Source organism: Opisthorchis viverrini (assembly GCF_000715545.1).
Source record: "Opisthorchis viverrini unplaced genomic scaffold scaffold181, whole genome shotgun sequence".
Lineage (NCBI taxonomy): Eukaryota > Metazoa > Platyhelminthes > Trematoda > Opisthorchiida > Opisthorchiidae > Opisthorchis > Opisthorchis viverrini.
In genome coordinates, this window is record NW_008752072.1 from 312,484 (window position 1) to 337,959 (window position 25,476).

The 25,476-nt window shown below is 43.4% G+C and overlaps 1 protein-coding gene across 1 annotated transcript in view; it reads left to right on the top strand.

Annotated features, from left to right (window-relative positions):
* The window catches only part of T265_10847 (hypothetical protein), a gene marked incomplete at both ends in the record, with an annotated part of 102,250 nt that extends 77,595 nt beyond the window's left edge, over nt 1–24,655 (top strand). Inside the window, 3 exons of the mRNA XM_009177332.1 lie at nt 7,538–8,342; nt 20,880–21,212; nt 23,796–24,655. Of these exons, the coding sequence (XP_009175596.1) occupies nt 7,538–8,342; nt 20,880–21,212; nt 23,796–24,331 (1,674 nt within the window). The remainder of the gene's footprint in view (nt 1–7,537; nt 8,343–20,879; nt 21,213–23,795) is intronic.
* Between the last annotated feature and the right edge of the window lie 821 nt (nt 24,656–25,476).

Here is a 25,476-nt window from a genome sequence, read left to right on the forward strand (position 1 = left end):
TGTGATTAAACGCAATTAAAAAGGAACTAGCACTACTCGTCCTTCAAGCATGCGTACCACACCAGGTGGTCACATATTGGCTGACTCTTCGGATAGCATATTAAAAATGGAACGGTCGTGCGACTTGCGAGGTGTTTTATGTTCTCAGAAGACTCTGAACAGTTTGATGGCAGAGGGTAGCTATTCCGTATCTCCCCAGAGATCCGTGAAGTGTGCACTGTTGATAATCCCCAACAAGGATGAAACAGTTTCCGGAAAAGTTTGGAAAACAATCGGTAGATTTATTGCTATGCAAAGTTTCGCCTTTGACACAACTGAAGGATGGAACGGATTTACTATGCTTATTGGCTTTTCAGCACAGAGCGACTTTGCCGTAACATGAAATCTCAATTAGAATTCATCTGTGATGAAAAACTATACAGATAATTGGATTGGACAGCCCTGAGCAATTGTTGAGGACCATTTTATTCAGTTTCAACAGGAAGCTTGGAAAACGACCAAGTTCATGCTATGGACAGTGTCATAGAAAGAGATGTTATTTATGGAGAACAGCCACAGCAACAGGTAAACTTAATCCAGTGAAATATTAAATCCATAGAAGCGTAGCTTAACCTTGACTCGGATTCGTTGCCACGAGTATTTATCACAAGATTAACATCTTGGACGCATATATGCAGTCTGTAAGTTTTGGTCCTTCTGAGACCTAGGATGTCTCTTCCAATTCCCTCCACTAGAACGCATTGAATGTCTTTATTGCACACCTGTAAAACTGAAGCCAACCACGTACGACAAGACTTATGACGGACTGTGTGATATTTCACACGGCTCCGGGAACTCCTTACCCTTACTTACTTACCTTACTTAATTTTTACCTCATCTCGACCAGTATCGGATTTCGTTGACTAACAGCACTGATGCTGTGTGAATGCTCCCTATTCGATAACATTCGGTCATGCAGTGCTGGTCACCATGTTTTTGCCCGGCTTGTAGCGGAGACCGGTTATTTTGATGGTTCTCAACTGAAATGGCACGGGAGGTAGTACGTTCAGACACGAAATTTTAATTGAGCTTTTCTCCCTCAGATGGCTTCTTCCTGTGTCGAAAAGCCTATAAGCACTGTACAGTTGTTTCGTTCTTATTGAGATTCATAAACAGTTAGCGGCCATAAGTGGCGGATCATCAGTGTGACTTAATCACAGTGTCACTCATCCTTCAATAACGGAATCCACACCAACTGACCGTGTCTTGACTGGTTGCTGTGACGACTTCTCAGAGAGAAGCATCAAACAACTTGCGGATCACTGCTCCCTCTGAACGGCTTTTAGTCTGTTGGTCACGTGTTCACGTGATGTAAGCCCCATACCTGAAGGACGAAGGCCGTTACATCATTTATAACTGCTATTGAACCACACTGCTGACCAGCCGCTTGTGGCCAAAAGGTGCAATTTTCAACCAATAGCTGATAGGTTGTGAGTTCGGATCACCTTGCTCATTCATGAGACGTATTGTGCTGATGATTCCCAATAAAAATAAAACAGCTATACGATGCGTTTGAACTGTTCGGCACAGACTGACTTCACTTACAGAACGAAACTCAATTCGAAAAGAAACGCATTTACTTGGAAGAGAAGTTTCGAGGATTCACGGATGGGAATGAAAGCCCCGGATTTCACGACAATAATTACTAAAAAAACTTATTTATGGTTCGAATCACCTGACTTTCGAGTCTTACTACTCCATATCTCTCGGATTTGATGTTCGGTACCCATGTGTGATAGCCATTTGTTGATACTACTGGAAGCATCTGGCCCTCTTTAGCGCCTGCCAGTGAAGCAGGAGGACGAATACTAAGACAACAGCCTTACCTGTAGTCCTACTGCAAAAGTTTAATAGCTAAGGTTGCTGTGTGTATGTGCTGTATGGGGTCCATACGGACTTTTGTAATAAACTGTGTATGCGTGTCCAAGAGATTCACTAGTAGAAACCCATCAAAAAATCCTTTTCCCCTGTTCCATAACTCTGCCAACCAAGGGTTAAACTATTCAGGAGAAGCATTGGTAAAAGGGTGGAATTCTGGGTGGAATTCATTCAAACTCAATCACACATGGACCCGGTTTAAAATACGGTGTGTAGACTAATAATTTTGGTCTGTCGTACAGCTGGAGTTAATCCTTCAATACTATCATTTTGGTCGATGATTTATGCGTCTAGCGGCTGTACGTTCAGGTGAACCCGCTGTAGCTGGCGGCATGGCTTATCTAAGTTGGTCCATGGTTCATCTCGCTGCATGTCCGTACAGCAAATGTTTCACTTCTAATGGGTTTAATTCCATCCATATGTCAGATTGTGCACTTTTGGTCACGATAAGGCCACCGGGCTATAAAGACTACGGAGAACCCTGCACTGATGCCCCAAACGCTCCTTAACTCGCCAGTCGGTAGTAAGTATTCTTAAAAGTTTGTAAAACCATGATTTGATTTGTGGGCATCATAATCTCTGCCGGAAGTTTCTTTTAGACTCAGCTTCCACTTCAGTCCAGTCATATACCGATCATTCTACTCTAGCATTATCCAGCTTCCTGAACAGCGTGGTATGTCTCCTTTTAATGACAAAGTCGGAAAGATCAACACAATAAATGCTCTCTGGACTCAAGCAGTCAGTAACATCCGGTAATTCGAACGAGTCAGGTTGTAATAAAATCAGTCATGGTTGAGTGAAAAAGCAAAGCGACGTGCAGACTGAATATGAAGTGTCTTATTTTCCCTTAACTGCCCATGCATAGTTCCAGAAGCTGATCAAGGTTAAAAGGGCGCAACTCCTTTCAATCAAGTAAAATCGTCTCCATCTTCCATCGTCACTTGTGGGACCAGCCAATATGCTACCACATTATATCGTTCCTGCTAACGAGGGATGGCACTGCTACATCCTGCCCAAACGAGGCATAGTCACACAGCTGTTCAGCAAACCCCGGCCGAACGGTCAATTGTGTAACCAATGAGCTGGAGGTCGCGGGTTCGGAATCTCTGAGTTCAATAAGACACGCAATGATGACGAAACAGCAGCATGGTGCTTCCTGGCTTCCCAGTATAGACTAGCACCAGCGACAGGACGAAATCTCAGTCAAAAATTACCGGATTTATCTAGCCCCGGAGTCATGTTATTAGACAAGCTATGTGATTATCCTCGGTCTCTGCGGCAGGAGCAACACAATGACATCAGGTGATGAACATCTTGCTTGGCTACCATACTGGTCGGCGTTTCATCGCCCTCTGCATAAACCAACGAGTGAAGTGATACTCAAAAAAATAATGCCACGGGAAAAAGATGAAAAGATGGGAGAAGCGATTCAGTACGCCACCGGAAAAAGGAAACTGTGGTAATGATGGCAGTGTTTCTACTTCAGACTGGCTGAATCTGAATTTCAACATTTGAGAGTGCTACATGTCATCCTGGAAAAAAGTGATGAGTGAACGAGTTTGGAATACGGTCTGGGGTAATGATCGCGTAAATCCATGCTTATTGACTCCACGTAGTTCACCGAAAATTGTGTAGCAAAATACTCCATCTCTATGCTGTTAAGCAAAGCTTGAATCCCGAGACATATCCAGAAAAAGTAGATTTACAGAATTTCAATTCGGTAGGATACCTGGACACAGGATGAACATTTCTGTGAATACGTTTCTTCGGCTTTAAAAGGTACGTTAGATCTGACTAGATAAAAAATTTTCTTGGTACCAGTTTTTTTGGTGTGGAAACTTTTCTTAAACATATAACAGTAAATTTACGGTTTTTTATTGACCTTGAAAGCTACTAATATCAGCACGATCTACTCTTCTTGCATTTGAATCATTCATTAAATATTCACTTATTCCGCTTTGGAAGGTTGTCAGCATTTGGCAGGTGTTTTCAATCTTTCCTCAATAAAGTGACCAAAATCCATACCTTTTATTCGTAATTCTGAGGCACATCATCGATATATTTTTTTCAAATCTCGTGACTGTTGATCTGCATACTGACCGGAAGCATCACTATAACAAGGGCAGACAAAAGAAGAGTGGCAGCAACTGATCAAAAAGAACGACTAACGTAATACAGTCATTTGCGCGGTAATTAGGTTATAACGGGAGACTAAACTCATCGATATTTTTTTTCAAATCTCGTGACTGTTGATCTGCATACTGACCGGAAGCATCACTATAACAAGGGCAGACAAAAGAAGAGTGGCAGCAACTGATCAAAAAGAACGACTAACGTAATACAGTCATTTGCGCGGTAATTAGGTTATAACGGGAGACTAAACTGAATCCCACTTGAATCCCTCGTTTGCGATATTTTTCAAATGGATGTACCGCAAGTGAGCCGCCTGGTTTTTCAGTTGCTATGATACTCGATATACGGCGGCATATTTTCTCCGAGCTCAAGATAGCTTAAGTGGCCAAGACGCGAACCCACTGACTGAAAGGTCTGTGGTTCCAATCTCGATTGCACATGTTTGGGCTTGTGCAACCTGGCGGTATCCCATCCTTTGTGTTTCCTGTGGGCGGCACGGAGGCTATGCAACGAAAAGGCGCCACAATGTTTTATTAGTAGCACAGTTTCACGAAAGGAGTTCGGAGACTGCGCCTATCTCATGAGCCCCAAAATGAGCGAATTTGGCAGTGAGCTGTGGGAAAGTTTTCAGTAAACTTGTGCACATTCTTCTCCACCAAAAAAGAATATCTTTTGAACGCATGAACAGACGGATATAAATGAGGCATACTGTGGCCCACATCTGACCTGTTTTGGCAGTGAGCTTATTGAATTCTTGAGGAAGCGCGGACTATTGCTCAAGTAATTAAGAAAACCAGGGCCAACCACATGCAGTAGTCACACCACCCTCGTAACTATTTTGACTGGACCAATCTACGAAGCACCAACCACACTCTGGCTGAGTGGGGCATGCATAACACCAAGCTGTCATTTTTGCAAGATATTGCGACCTAGTGGGTCTCCAGAGGTCTATGCTTATGACGTTTAAATTACTTAAGTTGCTTACTGAGTCTATCCGAATGCCGAAACTGAACCACCGAACGACCACCAAGGATAACGCGATGGCTTGAGTTCTAATCTTAAGCACATCCGTATTCCAAAGCTTTCAAAGTTAAACTAATTCCTTCGCGAAACGCTGTCAAAGTAATTAGTTTCCTTGAGTAAAAAATATTCTTCTACGTTACAAAAGCTGAGTGACTTGATCTGTTACCCATTTTATTCTCTGTTGAACATGTCTACCCTTCGCCCAGAGGACAATCCTCATTTTCATATACCTTTACGTGACGCAACTTCCAGAAGTTGCTGAATGCTTCACACACTTAATTCAAGATCTTTAAAGCGTTTCATTTGAGAGAAATCGGTACTGCACCCACGAGTATTCTTGCCCCGTCGGAAATTCTATTTCGAATTCAAATATTTTCCCCGAGTTGTACTGAGGATGATCGATAATAAACTCGGGGATGCATGAAGTAAGCTAGCAGTCGCGCCATTTTACTGAGAAAGTCTGAGTCACTCAAATCGTGGTTATTGCTTTTTACCATCGGGAACACAAATCCGTTTTCGGTACTACTGATTAAGTCTAGGTTCTCTTAGTAAAGTGGTACTACGTGTTTCAATGTACTTTCATGGACAAAAGATTTTTTCAAGTCCAAACAAAACAAAACCTAATCAAAAACATGCCTCGAAGATGAACACTTTATACAAAAATATAGGTCGGAAAACATGTTTGATGGCTCGGTGCTTTTCTTAATTTTGTGTCTAAATTAACCCCAAAGGAATTTATCAATGACTGGCATTTCCACATGATGCCCCAGAAGTTTTGTTAATATAATGCGTTGTTTGTATTCACATGCGTGTGAGCGCGTGAGGTTGTATGTGGGCTCTCCACAATCTTTCGTACAAGCAGTGGTGTTCATTGTCTCCGTTTTTTTTCAACTTCATCAGTAATGGGGTAATCAGGTGAACACTAGAAAGTTATGAAAACCCCGGTGTTCATATAACTTTGATCGAAAATGCTGCTGACTTGAAGCATGCAGATTAAACTGCTTCCACTTTTTGAAAAGAGCACGGGGTGCTGACCTAGGCAGTCATTTCCCTCGCACCCACAAAGTGCAAGGCCATGCTGCGAAAGTTACAGTCTTCGCACGCGCTTCAATGACACTGGAATTTGCATTAGTTGTGGTGTTAGCGTGGCAGATGAAGTTCAAGAACGAATCTCGAAGGCCAGTTTGCTCTATCTGTGGCATCAGAAAGGTGTATCGCTGGCTCTCAGACTACGATAGGGGCTGCGAGATCTGGCCTATTCGGGTGAAGTATCTGAGATATCTTCAGGTGTTTGACCATCGACGCTTCAGAACTACCTGGAATCGGCTAGGGCCAGCGAATTCAAAATAAAATTGATAGGAACTGGGTCTCTGATGAAACTGACGGTGCTTTATTCAAGGAACGCATCCATCATTGCAGACTAAGTTGGCCGGCCGTGCCGAGGTATGCCTGTTGAGACGAAGGCTGTTTTCCGTGTCTAATTCGACGAGACGTAAACCTAGAGGTAGAGAGAAGCTGATATTCTAGAAGCAAACGGAGGATGTAAGGAGAAGTTTGAGTGCTGCCGGTGCTTTTCTCGGAGAGGGTCTACTTGATCCTCCCTGCACTTTGCTGGAGACACCGAACGCTACGGCGGCTGACCGATCTCAGTGGCATTCATGCTGTCAATTTCGAATTAGGTTGTCTGATCAAAAGTTAGAGGTGTAAGCACCTAGTAGTTTATCCTTAAGTCCCCTTCCAGTCGAATTTATTATTCTTTCCATGATGAATTAATTGAGATAAATTAACATAATTGCACGGCAGTGAGGCACCAGTTTGTTCATCCAGTAATGCTGTCGATCCAGATTTTACTGATAGTTTTGTTTTGTAGTTTGTCCTATTTTTGACTAGTTGATGTTTATTCCTGTTCACTTATTTGTATTCAAACTCCACGTTACTCACGCACTGCCGTTACTTGCATAATGTGCCAAGTTACTTGTGTTCACCGAATAATTCAACACGCTCACTGGCTTTAACAATGATTCGGTCTCCGGCCAGACGCCGATGTCTGCCCTGTTCGTCGGTACTGAGTTTCAGTGTGACCCGCAAATAAATGGCCTCATCTTGTCGCGCTTCGTCCTCAGGTTCTAACATCACTTTACTTACGTAAACCGGGAAATTGACAGTGTTACCCATACACGCATCGCCTTGTCCGATGCTGCAACTAGGTGTAGGATATTCCACAATCGATTATTTGCGCACATTATAGGATGAGCGAATTCGTCATAGTAAAAGTATGGCTGTGCATCAGGTGTATCTCATCATTATTTTGGGTACTGGACCATTGCTCATACCTTTCGTTAAGGTGCTTTAGTTAGTTGACAGAACAATTATCCCTTTGTCCCTCTTCATCTTATCCATCGAGATTTATTAGCATTCGTTTTTACCGAAATCAAGCTTACCTTCCTATTTTATTCCCATCTAGTTCTTGGCCATCGTCTCTGTGTTCTTCATTGTGCTCTCCATCCTCTCCTTCTGTCTCAAAACCTCGTCGAGCCTTCGCATTCCTTATTTGTACAATGAGAGCATTCATACTGAGCCAAGCGATACTGCCTCATATCTGATAACGACCATCATTGATCGGCCATCAGAAACAATCAATGGAGTTCCTACTCCTTTACCATCATCTCAATTTGATCGGGATCAACCAAGGTTACCCGCACCAGACAAGCACAGCGACCCGGGAGGTCATTCCCCCTGGACTGAATTTAACTGGACTATACGTAAAGGAAAAATCAGAGCTCACGACTTTTTCAGTTACGTAGAAACCATATCAAACGCCTGGTTCACTTTTGAAATTATTATTCGGTTTCTCGTCACTCCGTCGAAACTGGAGTTCATCAAGTCACCTGTAAATATAATCGATCTGCTGGCTTTGATCTCATTCTATGTGGACTGCATAATAACCGCAATCTTGTCTGAAGATGGTGGCTATGAAGCACTGGAGTTCTTCTCAATCATTCGGATCATGCGTCTGTTCAAACTGACCCGGCATATTGCCGGACTGAAGATTCTCATTCATACGTTCCGCGCCAGTCTGAAGGAACTCGTCTTGCTCGTATTCTTTCTTATGGTGTTCATTGTTATTTTCGCGGCCTTAATGTATCATGCCGAACGTTTTCAACCAAGTCCGGACAACGACTTCGCCTCCATACCGGTTGGCCTATGGTGGGCTATTGTGACCATGACCACTGTGGGTTACGGCGATCAAGTACCAAAGACTTACCTAGGTAAGTTTCATATTTGCCGTAAGTTATTTTCCATCTTAATATGGACATAAGATGTTGATCAGGCGATCACATTGGGGACGCTACGTTCTGTCGAGATGTCAACTCCAACAACGGTAAAACACGAGCTTCTAATACAGGACTTCACAGGACACATGCGAAGGACGATTGCACATCAAAACGCTGAATGATATCCATCCCCACCCAGGGTGTAGAAGATGTGGTAAGGTGTTTCATTGTCCTGTACTTACATCCTGCTGACCTTACAAAAACAGATCCGCTTACCAGGATTGTTCAGGTCCCTCATGGGGTCGATTACTGTTCTACGTGGAAAACCTGACTACTTGCAAGTAGCCAAAGTTGGACGTCAATAAATGAACCCTACCTGAACTGATTCGGTCTTTCACAGGTGCACTTCCATCGCTGAAGTTAGACAAGGTCTTTCGCTTCCCAATGTGACTACAAAGTGCTCTGCATTTACCTTCAATGACTGTGCCGTAGTTCTTCCTGTGCTAAGCATTGCGTAGTAGGATTCGTTTTCAAAAATCCGCACCATCTGGTGGTGCCCAACTGATCCAGAGTAAAGCAATTAGTTTTAAACATTTAGAGCAAAAAATTTTGTCACAGTGTCTTCCAGTGAATAAGTTGGCGGCATTTTTGAAAAACAGTATTCACATTTAAACCTAGCTGTGTGAGCTTGCTCATTATTAATCAGGTAGCTGTTCGCAGGCTTGACATTTAGCGGGCAAACGTTTCCACATGAGTCGATGACACTGTGCAGACATTGATAGTGAACTGTTCGCAGGCTGGTTGCCGGCGTCGGTGATTAGAGCAACAGTCACCTGATCAACAACCTATTTAGAACGTAACCTACTTAACCTATAAGTATTTCTCCCCACCAGATTAAACTCAAAGTGTATTACAAGTAATGCCCCAGCAGTGCAAAATATTGACGAAGCGGCTCTGCATGGATCGTAAAACACCAGTGGTAGTATTCATATGACTGGACCCCGAGATGATCGGTCAGGTTGTTGAATCAATCAATTAGCATCGATGATTGCATGCAACCTATCTCGGATTCATTTTGAATGGGGACAAATACTGACCTAGGTTGCGATGCACGCAACACTATAAGAGGCGAGTCAGGAGTGGTGGTCTTCTGTTGAAAAACTGAAATCTTCTCGCAATATCACCAACCCGCAGTTAGCTCGGAGGACGAGTGACTTCATAAAACGAGTGAAACTTCCTTTTAAGAAGTCGTCACTGGAGCAGCCAGTCAGTACCCGATCACATGATTTGGTTTCTGTGACCGAAAGATGAGTGGTGACCTATCCTGTCACGGTGCAAGTTGGTCGTACTGCTGATCAGCCGCTTGTGGCTGAACGATTTATTAAGTCACTTGCCGGAAGGCTAAGGATTTGAAACTCCCTGGATTTTCGTGAGATGGGCAATACCGACGATTCCCAATAGGGGGAAAACGGTTGCGCGGTACTCTTAGGATTCTCAGCAAAGATTGGCTTCACTGACAGGACGAAGTCTCTGCTGAAAATCCATAAATCCCGTCATACTGCCATCAGTCTTTGATTAGTTGATACATTCCTACAGATGAGTTATAAAGTGTGCTAGCGGTAGCAGTGTTCGAGGAAGGTCGAGTTTGTAAATGCAGCATCCAACCAAATGATGAAAGGGCTACCAAAATTAGAAATCCAATGAAGAGAAAGAGGACCACCACCGTATTATTCACTGCCACGGAACCGAAACAACTCATATGGGAAACCAAATGTAATGGATCAAGATGTATATTACCCGTTCCTATGATTCAACGTTAAAGGTCAATGTCGGTAAGCTTAGGTTTCATCATTAGAAAGCTTCACAGTCAAGTAGATAATGATAAGTAAAACAATAACCTTACTCCACTGATGAACGCAGTGGAACATTTACAATACGCCGGACCCTTCAAGCAACAGTTCAAACGTTTCCCATCTGAAGGTCACCGATTAGACAGACCATCAAAATGTCGTAACAATTACTCATAAGGCCGTCGACAAGCTGTCCATAGTTTCAACTAATTAGAGTAGTTTTTGCGTGTTAGTGTCAGGCACACCTCAGGCTAAATGACAAGTGATCTTTTGGTTCCACCATCGACCTGATGCGTCTGTTTAGCAGGGTCGATTGCGTGAATAATATGTCGGGTGGGAATTTGAAAAAGAGCTTTCTGTATGATGATGGACGCGATGTTGCTACTCTGAGATGATACCTTGGAGGCATGGAGTGGCAGGGTACGAATAAAATGTGCCTAGTACTTTAAAGAAATACATTCATCTGCATAACAATTTGGCCTCATAGGAGACGCAACTGAAACACAGATGAATCTCCTTCAGGTGAATGTGCTGCACCAGGCCGCCTCACTTTTCAGTGTGTACGATGCGGTAGTATCGTTATACATGGTTCCTGTCGAGGATTTTTCAGCAGGCTTGTGAGTAGTCAGCTGCATCTATACAATGCTTGATACTTTATCCAGTGTATCGGTTAATGCGTTTCGCACTCGAATAGTAGAAGGCGTATGCATAAAACTTAAGTTCAGCAGAAGTGCTTACTACCTACATAAGCGAGCGCCGTTGTGTTTGCCTGATCAACTGGAATGAGAACAAAACGAATGTTGAATAATGACGATACACAGTGCAACGCCAAGATGGAATTACGGGTGGATTTATAAATTTCTGCTTTAATTAAGGCCTCAATTGCAGATGCAAAGACACGGGCCCGAATCGTCAAGACAGAAGTTTGATTGTGTCATTTGACTGGGAATGTCTAGAGCAAATTGGTTATCTGGCAGTCTTAGCCAATAGCTTTAGGTGACGTTTTCTATAACGTAGACAAGATTATTATAGGATTATTGACATCGGGTTGGCCGTTGTGAGTAGTTGAATGGATGACCTTGGAACAAATGAATGATCTTGGATTAACCACTGAATGATCAAGCCGGATCGGTCAGGTGGTTTGTATAGAAGAGGCCAATGATTGTGCTTGTCACGTGATTGAATTTACGGAGCCTAGTACAAAATGGCAAATATTCAAACGCTGCCTGAAAAAAAAACACCGTACTACCCATATACTTTAATAAGAGCGAAGATCGAATCTATCTCTGCCTCTGTTTGGTGTGGGCAAACCAGTCCGCTCAAGGAAAACAGGAAAACCGTTCAAACGAGAATAAAAATTTCACTGTTCCCCCTGGGACCTACAACTAACTGAAGAAAAGTCATGGGTCTGTGCCTTAACTCTGATGCTGTTACCAGGCCATCGGCCACTGTCGAATTAGCACCTAAGTGAAGAGATATAATATTTTGCTTTGATGGAGAGTTTTGGCTTTTCAATAATCGTTTCGGAATTCCTGCAGCATATGAACGAAAGCACGACGTATACAATTCAGTTTGAGGCTTGCAAAGTTTCCCTTTTTTTATGTACCACACTTTTGGATTATTTTTATCTCGTCACCTTCCCGTTAGGCCCTCTACAATGGCACCCTCACAATTAACATCAGCTCAGGATTCCCCAAACCCCTTTTCCCTCGAATATATACATGGAAAACACTAATGAAAACAGCAAATTTCAGTGGCTTATCAGATTCACCCGTTTTCGCAAGAACACATGCACTTAGTTTATCCGATGCCCTAAGGATTTATGTATTTTAGAAAGCCCCAACTTTACCTTAAGCCGAGTATTTTTGTTGCTTTTTACCTCCGAACGGTATACTTTTCGTTGATAGAACAAACTGCACAATATCTTGCTGAAAACTACTGGACGTCTTTCATGGAAAGAGAAAACAGATGGCTCAAAGATATCCGCTGTATGAAATAGCAAACACAAATTTTAAACGCGATCAATCATTGCGAATCCTTTTCATGATACCCATGACAGGAATAAAGCCTTCGCTGTGGAGTTGTTTATTAGAAAAAACTGAACAGTTACAGACTATTGGGCAGGGAAGCAAAACTATCATATGCATCTTGTTTACAAAAGCTGAATATCTATCTTCACCTTGAACCCGTCTTCCTGAACTTTCCTGGATATTCATTGACTGTCACTCAAATGCAAGCAAATGCTACAGAGCGACTCCACAAATTCCGTAATAGATCTCACCTTTCAAGAGACGCGAAGCGGATTTACGTAGGAGAATAACACTCGCATGCCCCATCAGTAGCATCAACGGTCACACCCGCTGAATGTGGCTGCTGAGTGTTGACCAGATAGAAGTCGTAATTTATTCCCTGATAAAAGCCACTCTTGACGGCCAAAACATTGGACGGTTTTATTTGATAAATCCGTAATTTAACTGCGCTAGAATCGCCTACCAGAGGACTAGAACCTCAAACTACGACAGATTCCACATTGCTACTTCCGTTTATTTCTCTCCCACCAGATGGTACTTTTTATCACCTTCCTTTCTTGGTTCCATAAGGTCTAACTTTCCGAGTCAGGTGTGAGCTTTACGTGCATTGTAAGCGGACGAAAAGGCCCTCTAGAGTTCGTATGCGTCAGATACGGGGAGGCCGTAAGCCAATTGCCGGACACCCTTCAGTACAAACTAATGGACCCGTTTCATATTCTGGGTGATGATCATCAGCAATTTTCACTATGCGAATAGCACGACAGAATAAATCATCTGAGCGGTTCTGAACTGGTTCCAGAATTGGTCTGTCACATGCTACGAATTATGCGGACGGGTGGATTTCTTAAAAATTAGATTATTTTTTAACAGTGTGCTGAAATCAACAACCACTGTGGTAAAGAATTCATTACGTTGTCGAAGTACCGAAGGGTCGAGTTTAACTGCAATGATAAGCTGTAACACTCAGGCGTAAACGACCTTACAACAGTGGCCTTACAATAACCAGTAAAGCTAGCTACATTTTACTGAAATCCCTGGACATACAGTACCCAAAGACACTTCCTTCTACCGGTTGGTTCATGAGTAAGGGTCTAAAAATTATTGTGAGTGCTGCTCCTTCTTGTAACCCTGTCGCGTACTCTACCATGAACAGTGACCAGAACTATTCCCATGTGAGAAAAACTTGAAGTTTGTTTTCCACATTTCTCAATTTTCTAACTATTATTTTCGTTCCGATTACCCCGTGGCTATCAAAACCCAGCGTTACAAGACGAAAATATCACAAACCACCACCAAAATTGCGCACTGTTTTGTTAGTATCACAGTAAACAGTCAGTCATTGACATAGGTCTTTAGTTGGAGCAATTAATTTCCAATCCGAATCGTAATCTCTCTAGCAAAAAATGTTTTCCACACCCATGAAACGTTTTGCTTTTTGGATTTCTGTATCCGGTTGGAGAAGGATTACGTACCCGTTTCACTCCGTCGGGTGTTTGTCAACTGACAGGTTTGGTTGCAAGCGACAGACAATTAATATAGCATGGCCACGCCCACCTCCAGAGCCGCCCTGACTCAAGTGTCTGGAATTTTCCACCCGTTTTAAACTTTACTACACCTGGAAATCGAAAGTTGTGCCTCTTGCGAAACACGGTCATTGTCGAACTACATTAGTTTGAACGAGATACTCAACTGCATGTATCGATCATTTATTTTCCAACTGCCTCATGTTGCAGCTGTTACGGTATTCTAGATACCGGGATACATATTCTTGACGGAATATATTACTGATAGGATTGTTGTCGAGTGAATAATAGTAACCCTGTGGGAAGTGTGTGTTGTCAGAATGAGGTGATTTGTCCTTTAGGAATGTCTGCAAGTGTAGCCTAAGGAAGCGCATAATGTTTTACACTGATTCGAGCATGTGGATACATCCTTTTCTTCGGGTTTCTGAAAACTAGGTGTAAAGATTAGTAGAAAAACCGAGAAAAACCTTTAGTAGCGTTTTTGATCTTGCCGCTGGTTTAGGCCTTCTTGGGGCTTGCTCTCCAAATTCTGTGCGCCTAGCTCCAACTTAAGCACCAAACTCATATTTGCAGATAAGCCTTCATGCTTGCGGGGAACTCAACTGGAATTCAATTGAACCTCTCATGTGTCATTTTTAGGTGACTTTCAGCTACATTACCCGTCAACATCAGCTCTCTTTCCAAATGAGTGCTTGTCTGTTACCTTAGTACAGTCACAAATTCTGCGATGTCATCCTCCATTTCGGTCTCTTGTGGGATCCGGAACATGCATCTTTATCATACCCATCAATATTTATCCAGTTAAGACCACCTCGTGCCAATAATCGCCAATTGTAACAACTGTAGTTACGGTAATCCGTCATCTTCGTACACTTACCAACTAGTAACACCGTTCGGTGGCTCTAATCAACATCTTAGAATGAACATTAACAATATCATTTGATAATTTCCCGGAACTGGAAGAGTGAAAGTGCCACAAAATTAACAGAAGCAACAGTTATACTATTAGAAACAAATGAACGGTGGTCTTCAGCCGCTGATATGTATAGAGGGCTCATTTAAGGGATCCGTCAGGGATGCCAGAAACTATCTGGTTACGTATTTCACCTAAACCCTGGACAGAAGATCTGCTACTTACATCCCAGAGAGGACTTGAGTTAGTTCACCGGTGATTCAGATAGCTCAGCAGTTAGGGCGCGAAGTTGCTAACAGGAAAGTTCATGGTTTGGACTCAACCCTGGCTTTTCGGTTGTTCCCGTCTAGGTTTATTCAGCCTGGTATTATCTCATCTTTCGCGCTCCTTTCGCGTTACATGACGCCGCACCTGAAAATCTGCAACTAACAAAAGAAAAGGGGCAATGTTGTGTTACAATCTCCGGTGCATACGGAGGCAAGTCTAACAGTCGCTTCATTCTACCATCCCACCCAAATTAACGTGCGTGGTCATCATTCTGCCTATCTGCGCTTATCGACTTCAGGTACATAAACGACATTGACGCCTTTCATTGAGAAGAATGATACCAGGCGCTTCGGCACACCAGCCAAAGCATTTGGGTGCCCTGAATCCAGAAGGTTTCAACTACTAGAGAATCTGCAAGGTTACAGACACCTCTGTATCACTGTAAGTCCAACAAACAGGTTCGACCGCGCACTAAAAAATTTGGTCTGCTGTCACGCTGGAAGCCATCAGATTTATTTTCCAGCTATCGGATGACAACTCATTCCTTTGTCCAGTCATGGCAAGAACAATGTCTGAAGATTACAGAGAAATGGTGAGCATCAGACAGTTTTTCACGACACAAAAGATGCGTTTAGAAAGATCATCCGGGGAAATTATGTAGAAAACGACCCCGTAAAACGAAAAAATTACAATGCACCTAGCGACACTAGGGACAGGGAGGCTTTCAAACCCTGTGATTCTGTATGGATCAGACAACAACGGTTCGAAATTTATCGCTCAGTAGCGAACAAATCACATAAGGAAACGACGAGTTCATTTGCGGCACTGGGTGCAAGAGGCTGGAGCTTACAAATGTACTAGCGAGCGGGATTATGCTAGGTCGATGGAAGTAACGCGGAGCGACAAAAAGAGTCTCGGGAAACGGTCAGTTTGGTCGCAGGCATGCCAACAAACCTCCATAAAAGGAAAAGACGGGAAGCTACAAGTTGATTGTAAGATAAATTGGAGGGCGCACAAAATTGTCTAGAGGTGGAACATCCGGATTTCGGTCGCTTCTGCAGACGCCAATAGTCCGAATCGGTCTTAGTCAGTTGAGAATTAGTCTCTAAATGACATAGAAGAAGTGCTCTTTCTCTATGGCATGAATGATTTCAGACTGACATGGCGCAGTCGCATCCAAATCAGGTTTCTTCCACATCCCATCCAGGAGCACCTGAGTGAGCTTTCATATTCTCTCCATCGTAAGACTAACATGTGATACCCGGCAGGAACATACGAACGGGCAAACACAGAAGCTGGTTGTAAACACGGGAGTCCGTCCTTCAGTTGGAAACTTATGATGAAAAGAGCCGTGAAAAGCAGGTGCAGACTAGTAGCTACATATGACGCAGCGTAGAATGTTGTGCTCAGAAAAGGACTGTCCACCGAATAGTCTGCTCAACTTTGTGTGATTGAACATTCAGCAATTCGGATTGCACAGCTTCAAATATAAACCACCCTGAAAGCCCCGTCGCGTGAAAGTCCGTTTTAAATCTGTACTTTCGAAATGGTTAGCGTAACATATGCATCCTCACTACTTTATTCCATTTTAACGACAAGCTATCGAGCTTTACCACCATCTTTTGTATGTACTTGTTCGTATGCTGAGGTCAGGCACCATATTTTGACGGTAAAATAAGAGATTTTTGGAAGGGAGGCGTGAATCCATCGCGGTGTCTTTCAGTGGTGATTGCAAGGAACTTGTGTTGCCTGTGATTGCGCCAGACATGGTCAAAACTGAGAATGTAACAGGTAAAAAGCACGCCTTCAGATTCCTTTACCAAGGGTACATGGACAGATCAGGACTGACGGGTAACATCCACATTGCCGCCGACTGCAGACAATCGAAACCTGTGCAGTTTATCTCGAAAATAACTTTTGGAGACCTAGGAGCTTCAGTTGACCCACCTATAAACTCGTCCAACGCTGATCCAATCCGTTTGAGTCTGGGACACTGACTTTGTGCCCCTTCTCCATTTTCCATAAAGTACCAGTGAATTCATTTAATTGAGCATGTGATCTCTCTGGGGCGTTATAAAATCTAGTGGTATATTGGTCCAGAGGACTGGGATTCGAGCTAGATGCCTTGATATAGGCGTAGAGCTTTTGTCCATCTGAACAACAACGAGAACTTTACTAGGCTATTCGAGGAGCGTGGTAAAACCCTCTCATATTTGTGAGGATATTCTACTTGTTGTTATTTGCTCACTTGAAAAGTTCTACTGTATCGAAAAAAATGTACGAATACAACCCGCGAAAGGCTGTAAATTGTGATGGGTGAAAGTTATGGAAGGAATTTACGAACAAGTCCGTCCCAGTATGGCAGAGGATTGCCATGACGGCTGTGAAAAGAAGAGACTCTCTTAGCACGATCCTTGCATAAAGCTGTCTGTCAAATGATTTTCGAGTTTCAGCTGCGTATTACTTGAAGTCCCGGTATAATCAAAGGAAGTTGAAGCTGAAGCCCCCCTGCATTTAGATACAGTCGTCTGTCCTCAGATACGATTTTCCATGGATTTTTTTTCATTGAATTACCTGTTGAGGAAGACTCACAAACTGATGGCTTACGCAGCTATCACATATTAATTTCCTCCCCTTCTCGTAGAGGAATTTTTTAACTGCGAACTCGAAAAGTTTAAATATGACAACTACACCACATTTTTTCCTCTGAAGGCTCATTACAGTTGGCTTCGTAATGTACCAATCAATCAATCAATCAATCAATAAACCGTGTACCATAATCACATTGGTTCCAGCTGCTAGAGTTTTGATCACCCAAAAACGGAACATACAGCCAAGCTTTGAAGGCGATAGAATGTTTCGTTAGTTCGGGAACTGGGTAGCTACACATTGAAGGTGATAGCTTTGCAGGAGCGTCCCTGACTGCGCGATTGGGTCATTTTTGCCAATGTCATTACCCATTGGTGATTTGAGTCCTGGCGTTCCCATCCGGGGAGGCGGCAGTTGTCGACCGGACTCAAGTTACTGATTAGTGTTTTCAGACTTCGTTGCTAGGTCATACATTGTCCACCTTTCAGTCGCTTCCACTCAGCACATGGATAAGAGAAAAGGGCTCTGCGAGGTTGACGTTCTTCTGGCACGCGGAGTACATGTCCTAACGTACGAAGCGTGAGTGATTGGTCTATCGCGGGAGAACTCCTTCCTGGGACCTTGTAGGCGTATTTAATCGACTAAGATCATCGCAAAAGACAGATTTAGCTAGATTCAGTTGAGTTTCCTGTCAACAAAACCAAATTAGCGTGTAAATGAGTGAAGTTTCAACAAATCAGGCCGACCGTCACACATGACACAATCTATCGAACGCCTGAGGTTCGATCCCCTCATTAAACAAGAGGACGAATGACTGATGAGTTGCTAAGGAAGCGTTCGTGGGCAAACCACCGCTTTCAATTGATCCCTCAGAAAATCTCTTCACCACTGTGTCACAAGAAAAACTATTCTGTTACGGATGCAAAAATTTCCCTCAGGTCACATCTTTGGCTCAGTGCAGTAAATCCAGCTCTCTTACTTGTTGAAGGAACTGTGTCTATCTGGATCGACAAGTGAAATTCAGCACAACCGCGCTGACCCTCTGTATTGGATACTGGTGTCGTTGTTGTTTCAGGAAAAGACTGCCACCTGGTGCAGGAACTTGTCCAGGTGGCAGTCTTCTCCTAAAACAACTGGGAACGCACAAATCGGTAATACATCCAACGAATGTTTTCGCCTGTTTTTTATCTGTGCAATTGAATGCTTAGCACTACATCAAACGAAAATAAAACCAAAAGTATTCCGATCCCGTCATACTGGAAGCCAACATACATCACTCATATATCTAAATGGTCTTCTCGAAGGCCTATCAACAGAGAGAAAACCAAAGTTCGGGATAACCACCGCGTTCTGTTAGCCTAGAGGGAAAGTTGTATACTTAACACTGTTCTGAAACTTGATAGTTCAGGAGGCCAAACAGAGCTCTTCAAAAATCATTTTAGAGACAGGCGAGAAAAAGTATGGATGAAACCCCAGGCCTCTAAACCTGCTCCATAGAATCCATAAAAAGACGTTCCAGGTATTTGACGATTTTGTGTATTAAGAAGTAAACTCTTTGGGGCAACATCCATATGAGAAAGTATGCGCCAGAGGCATAAATCATTTCCACTGTAGTATGTTCTTGGGAGAAATCCAGCAACTTTGAAAGGTTCGGTTCAACTAAAATGAGGCTACATGATGAACTAATCAGATGTAACTGAATGAGAAATAAACAGTTAACTTATCTGCCAGACAATCTCGAAACAGCCAAGCGCGTTGGGAAAATTTGCTGCTCCTTAGACAATATATAAACGTAAGCAGAAGTGGAGGAATCACCCAGCGAACCACACACTCACAATATTTCCTTGTATGGTGACGAGACGTTTTCAAGCTAATTGCCGAGCTCGGCGAATAGATCAACTGCCACCTGATCAACCCCCAAGACATCCTCTCATTGGTTGAGCTGTTTCTCCTTTCTGGAGAGAACTGCTCATCGAGTTGGACACCTATTTTGTCTTCATGCACCTCAGCCCCAAAACAATTACCGTGTCTGACTTGATTAATGCGCGCAGGGAGTGAGTAATTTTGTTTATCATCGACTAATCGGACAGATTAGGCTCTATGTGCCTTATTCGTACTAGCTTCTAATCAACGCCCTTGAACCCACGACGAATGACATATTGGAGTACTAAAGATGCGGGGTTTCACCATCTGTTTTTTGTTCCACAAACGTCAGTCCGGTAGAACTTCGCTAGCCCCTGCTAAAAAGGGGGCTCCTGGACGCATTCCGACTACCACCAGTGACATGTATCCCATGAAACTTAGAGATGGATCGTAGGGTAACTGTTAGTAAATGAGTCCAACCCGTTGCTTGTATTTTATGGCCGGATGACTAGCAGTAACTTTTGCACGTTCCCACGCATGCTCTGGCGCCATTAAAAGACAGAAGTTACCACGGCAACTGCCCTAGAAACCTTAGAAAGGTTGCGTTCACATTTTACTCAACACAGCGGAGACGTGCACTGAAGTAGACTGGGGCACCGCATTGTTTGTTACAAAACAACAGACAATCAAGAATTTTTCACGGAAACTTGGGGGAAAAGGCGCAGCCGTCACAATTATGGACCATACGACACTTCGCAATAAACGAACGGAGACCGAATGGCCCGTGTTTTGTAGTATTGTGGCGCGTCGACTCTCACGACAACCGTCCTTTAGGTCGCTTTGTCGATTGCCAGATTTCCCATTGGTCTGAGATAGAATTTATAGTTTTTAGAATGTATATCAACCTATGCCCGTTCAAGACTCACGCACTTCTACCGATAACGTACTGATCATATGACTCTGACTGGTGACGGGAGCTATGTAACCAAGTTGTCCAGCTTATAAAACAGATAGGCGGCCACTGTTACAGGTTAAGCTGCTAATATTTCCCCATAACCTGCCTTGATATTGAGTATTCTTCATTTGGCGACGTCTACCAGATAGACTCACATAAATTCTTGGGGTTGTGGACAAATTTGTCATATTCTGTAACTAGCGTGGTGAGTAAAATTTCACCTTTCTCCTGGACTTTAATAGACTTAAAATGACAAAGGCCGAACTGGTAGCCAAGAGAAAATCTTGGCAGTCATAGCAACGGTCCCTGTCAAATTGAAACCATGGGATGCAACTGACATGCGGGCAGTGGGCGGCCCCGGATTGTTCAGAAACACTCAGACACAATCCTGGTGGACTAGCTGCAAAGCTCCTACAGTTGCTGCCTCTCAGGGAACAAAGAACGACCGCAAACTGAATAGTCAACTAATTACCCTCAAGCACCTTTTTGAAGAGTCAAGCGACGTTTATTCATCCAGCCGTTTTTCTTCACCTTTCTGCAGGTATGGTTGTCGGGGCTATGTGTGCCATTACCGGAGTCATGACAATCTCTCTACCCGTGCCCGTAATTGTTTCCAACTTTTCGCGATTCTACACTCATACTCAGGCGCAGTCCAAATTGCCCAAAAAACGCCGACGTGTGCTTCCTGTCGAAGCTGTGAGGCCAAAGATGATGGGACCAAGTGGACTCGGGGCGTCCGGGACTAACCCGTTCGCTGCCCGCTCCGGGTTTCCGAACGCGACGCATGACTTTCACTCGAACCATGCCGGTCGTGGTGCAACAGTGGAAGTAATGCAGAGAACAACCGGAGGTAGTGTGAATCCCAAATTACGTAGTAAGTGTCCCATCACGTATATCTTCCTAGCATGTTTAGCCGAGGTAAGGAAAAGTTGGCTAGGATGAGGTAGCTCAACCCGAAAAGCTTCCCGCATAAGTGACCTGTGTTTTCCCGGTTAGCAACTCACATAAGCGGGACTCACCCAGAGTATCGATCAGCTAAGCGTTCATTCTCCAAGTATAGTTGTCTCCCCCATTGTGGTGTAGCGCAGGATGTCCAGAATCCCAATAAGAAACTGAGCTCATCCATCGCCTTCCGCTAAAGTCAACATCTTTACACTGGACACAAGTCACGAGAAGTTGGTTCGGCTGATCGGTAATCGAGGTGGTGCGAGTGGGAAGCGAACTGCACTCAGTAGAGAATAGATTAAATGCTAATTCAGTGGAAGTATAAAATGCACGATACGCCTCCGACCTATGTGCTGCGCACGAAGTCCCACATAAAACACATGATAATTTTCTTCAGTACTTCACTAACCATTACTTGGAGATATCAAGTTCCATTTCACTACGCAGTCCATCGAAATTGAGCTGATGGTCCCAACCCACGATCAAATCTGGGATAATGCTTTTCTGCAGTTTGTTGCCTTTGACTGTTCTCAAGGATAGATTCTTTTGTTCTGTGTGAGGTGTGGACCTGATTATGGAGGACAATTACTTGTACTCTGGCATAGATTTTGGGCTGTTCAAGAAAGGAGAAAGTTGGGGATATTTTATCTGGTTCTAGAACAGGTGTTTTACGTTGTTAGTGTATATGATTTTGACGAGCAATTTTACGGTGTTGTCAATAGTTGGTATACGTGAAACTACTTTAAGCTTTGAATTCACCTGAGCAACATACCAACAGATGTCTTTGGACAAGTTTTGTTTTTATGGCGATATTTCTGTCGTATTCAACTGAATTCAGATGAAATCGTCCAAGGCAATAGTTGGAGTCGAGCAGCGCCATTGATTTTGATCGATTATTTGTGCAATTTTGCTAAACCATTCCCAGAAGAGAACGAGAGTCGGCTTTCTGATGCAAAAACAACAGAGGAGAAAATCTACTCTGACGAGCACTGTGGTTAATAAAAATGCTTGAAAGAATCATATCGGAATATCCGAAACGAAAGAAACCGTTATGGTGTACTACGGCAGCATAGTCTAGGTAAAATGCAAACAAAAAATCACAAAGTAAAATACCGATCAAAGCTAAAACTCGCACTGGTTCTCCTCAAGTCCAATCCTTCCTGCGGCAACTTTGAGTAGTCCAGATCACTAACTGTTCTTTCGGCCCTCGTTGTAGCGCTTGCATTCAGCTGATAGTTCCTCACAGCGTGAATCACCTCTATCATGAGACGCCAGTACCATTATCGAGAGTGACCAAGATAGGACTCGCATTCGAATATCTTCTGTAACAGTTCTGTTCTTCTTAGGTGGATTACTATCGACTGAGTCACCAGTCATTGGTTCGAAGCAATTAGTGGCTACCAGTGCAATTACAGGCAGCCAGATTTCAAGGGAGGACAGCGGGAAAATTGGAGTGTTGCGTGGACAATTCAGTCATTGTGGAGCTTCCTCTTCAACTTTTTAATACTTTCTGGGGCAAGAGCACGGCAGAACACCGAGGTAGCTCGTAAATCAAATGTTTACGAGTGACGACGGTCAGAGTTTGCAGTTCAAGAAGGAACATTGTGATGTGTAATTTATTTCATTAGAAAAACATGGCGCCACTGGACTGAGAAGAATCAGTCGTCCATATGGAATCGTGATGCTAAGTCTCTTAGATCGCAGTAGCCTCGGCGTTAGCGACTCATTTCAACTGGGGAGGAGTGCATTAGTAATTTATTGGACTCCTTGATAGAACATCTTGAATCCCCATTTCTGGACAAACCGATGAATAAAGATACAATCGTAGCCGTAGCAGGCCGTAAAGTTTAAGCTGTAAAGGTTGATCAAACAACAGATGTCATTTTTTCCTAGCTACTGGTGCACATTTTAGGATATTTGTAACAGATTAAGATTGTGGTGCTGCAAAACTATCAGCCATGACCCAATATTCCCAGTAGTCTTAGAAACATTGTCGCGTAAACAACGACAACGCCTTCAATCTAAGTAATTTTGTAACTTCTTCAGTTCGGTATTTTTTCGTTTATAACATTTTTCAACTGAATTTTACGCACAGGGCTCGTCTCATTTTTCTGCTGGCACACTTTTCAAGATATCAGGACAATTACTTGCCAGAACTTTGCACTACTCACTGGGTCACTGAAACTTCTCAAAAGCCCACAGCCGGTTTCGTCTTGCTTGAGGCCTAGTCCCCGAGCTTTCATCACTGTTAATTTCTACCTGGATATGGGAGTAAATCAGTTATTGGGCAGGCTGTCTGCCGCAAAACAAAGTGAGACAAACACATTGTGCTTGTCGGTAGACCGACCAGAGAACGACCACAAACAGCACCGTTAGCACGGGCCGCAAACATGCAATCCGAACAATGGGTACATAACCGCTGAAGTCAATAAATATGTTGGAAATATTTCATGTTTTGTCTTCTGACAAATGGTTTGGATGACACCATCCCTTATTTTCATCTGCATTTCAGCAAGCGTGAATAGTCGAGATGCAGATCAAACCGAGCGCGAAACTCTTTTTCCGTCCTATTCCCATGTGGAAGCCCGCGTGGAACCAAGCCTACTTTTTGACTTCCCGTTGCCAACGACGAACAGTACAAGTGCGGCGAATACTAATGTCACATCGGAAAACGACATGAAGCCACAAACTGTGCAGTCAGACAGAAAAGAATCGAATAAACAAGATCATCTGAACTCATTGTCCCTTAGTCGCACAGCTTTGTCAGACGCTCCAGTGGAGCCAGATCTCAAAAGTCGTGGACCAAGCACACAACTCATTGCCAACGATGTTCGCGCCTCACCCTCTGTCCTTGTTTCAAACACCAAAGATGACGTAATGCTCAATTCTGAAGGAAACTTCCAACAATATGATGAGTACTTGAGAATACAAAGGACATCAGAAATCACTCCTCCACGTCTATCCATTGGGTCAGTGGAAAAAATGGACAACATTCGCACCGATGCGTCAAAATCACGAAACAGACCATTCACAGAAGCACGGATATGACTCGAGATTATGGGGACACCCGGAAGTCACCAGAGTACTATACGCAACGTTGATCAGATTGAAATTAGTGCGTTCATTGATCACTTATTTTTCTTCTTTCCTATCCCAGCTGAGTCATAATATGTAAAACTGCAGTGACATGCTGAAAAAAGTGCTGTTGGCCAAAAGGACACTAGTTTGTTTGAACGTGATGTTTGCAGAACCTGCGCTTTTTCGAACATTAGGAAAAGTGTTATTTGTGATACAGATACGTTTAGCGCTTGGTTAACCGAAGCCCGGTTCACTCCAGCCGTTGTATAGTCTTCTTTCATATAATCCTTCTGTCAAATCGCCGTTCCTTATATGTCTGGACAACTGGTTCGGTAATAAAGATTAAGAACAACTGAGGCGAACCTCCACTACTGGTTCGAACGTATTGTGGTGGCCCAAACTGGTATGGTAAACAAGAATACTGTCCTAAAGGCGTAGCGCCAAGCACATCGTTTAGTACATTTGAAGATAACAACGGCGAACGAAAGGATCATACGTCACATCCTTGAAAGCTGTTCGGGAAAAGTCACTTTGATTGGCTAGACCCCTTGATTCAGTCATACACGCCAGCTACCAAATTCAGACTTTGAATGGCTACGACCTCTATGTCTGTGTGTTGATGGCCATAACTTTTTGGTTCGGTGTTCTGCGAAGATATTCCTCCATATAGAAGAATGTACTTGGAATGCTCGGGAAAGAAAAATACAGTGGGTCGAGTCAACTAGAGCGTGTCTGACCCACTCTAGTGTACCCCCAATGACTAACTTCCAAACAAGTTCATATTATACCCTCGGTGAAAAGGCCAAGTACGGTAAATGACTAGGAAGTTAGTCCACTTCCCCAATGTTAATGTCCATTTAGTTCACTGAAAAAATTATCCGTAGCAATAGGAAGCCTTGACAGGTGGATCGATCGCTAGGCACAATCCGGACCGTTACCCCAGGTGTTGGGTAAAACAGCCACGTCGCCCCAGCGTGAACACGCTCGCCCGTTCAGACGTGATAGTGCAGGTACTTCTATCGTGCCTTGCTTTATTAGTAACTCGGTCACCTATGTCAGAGGTACTGAGTTTGAACCCATGCACATCCAACGATATACATTGTGACTGACCCCTA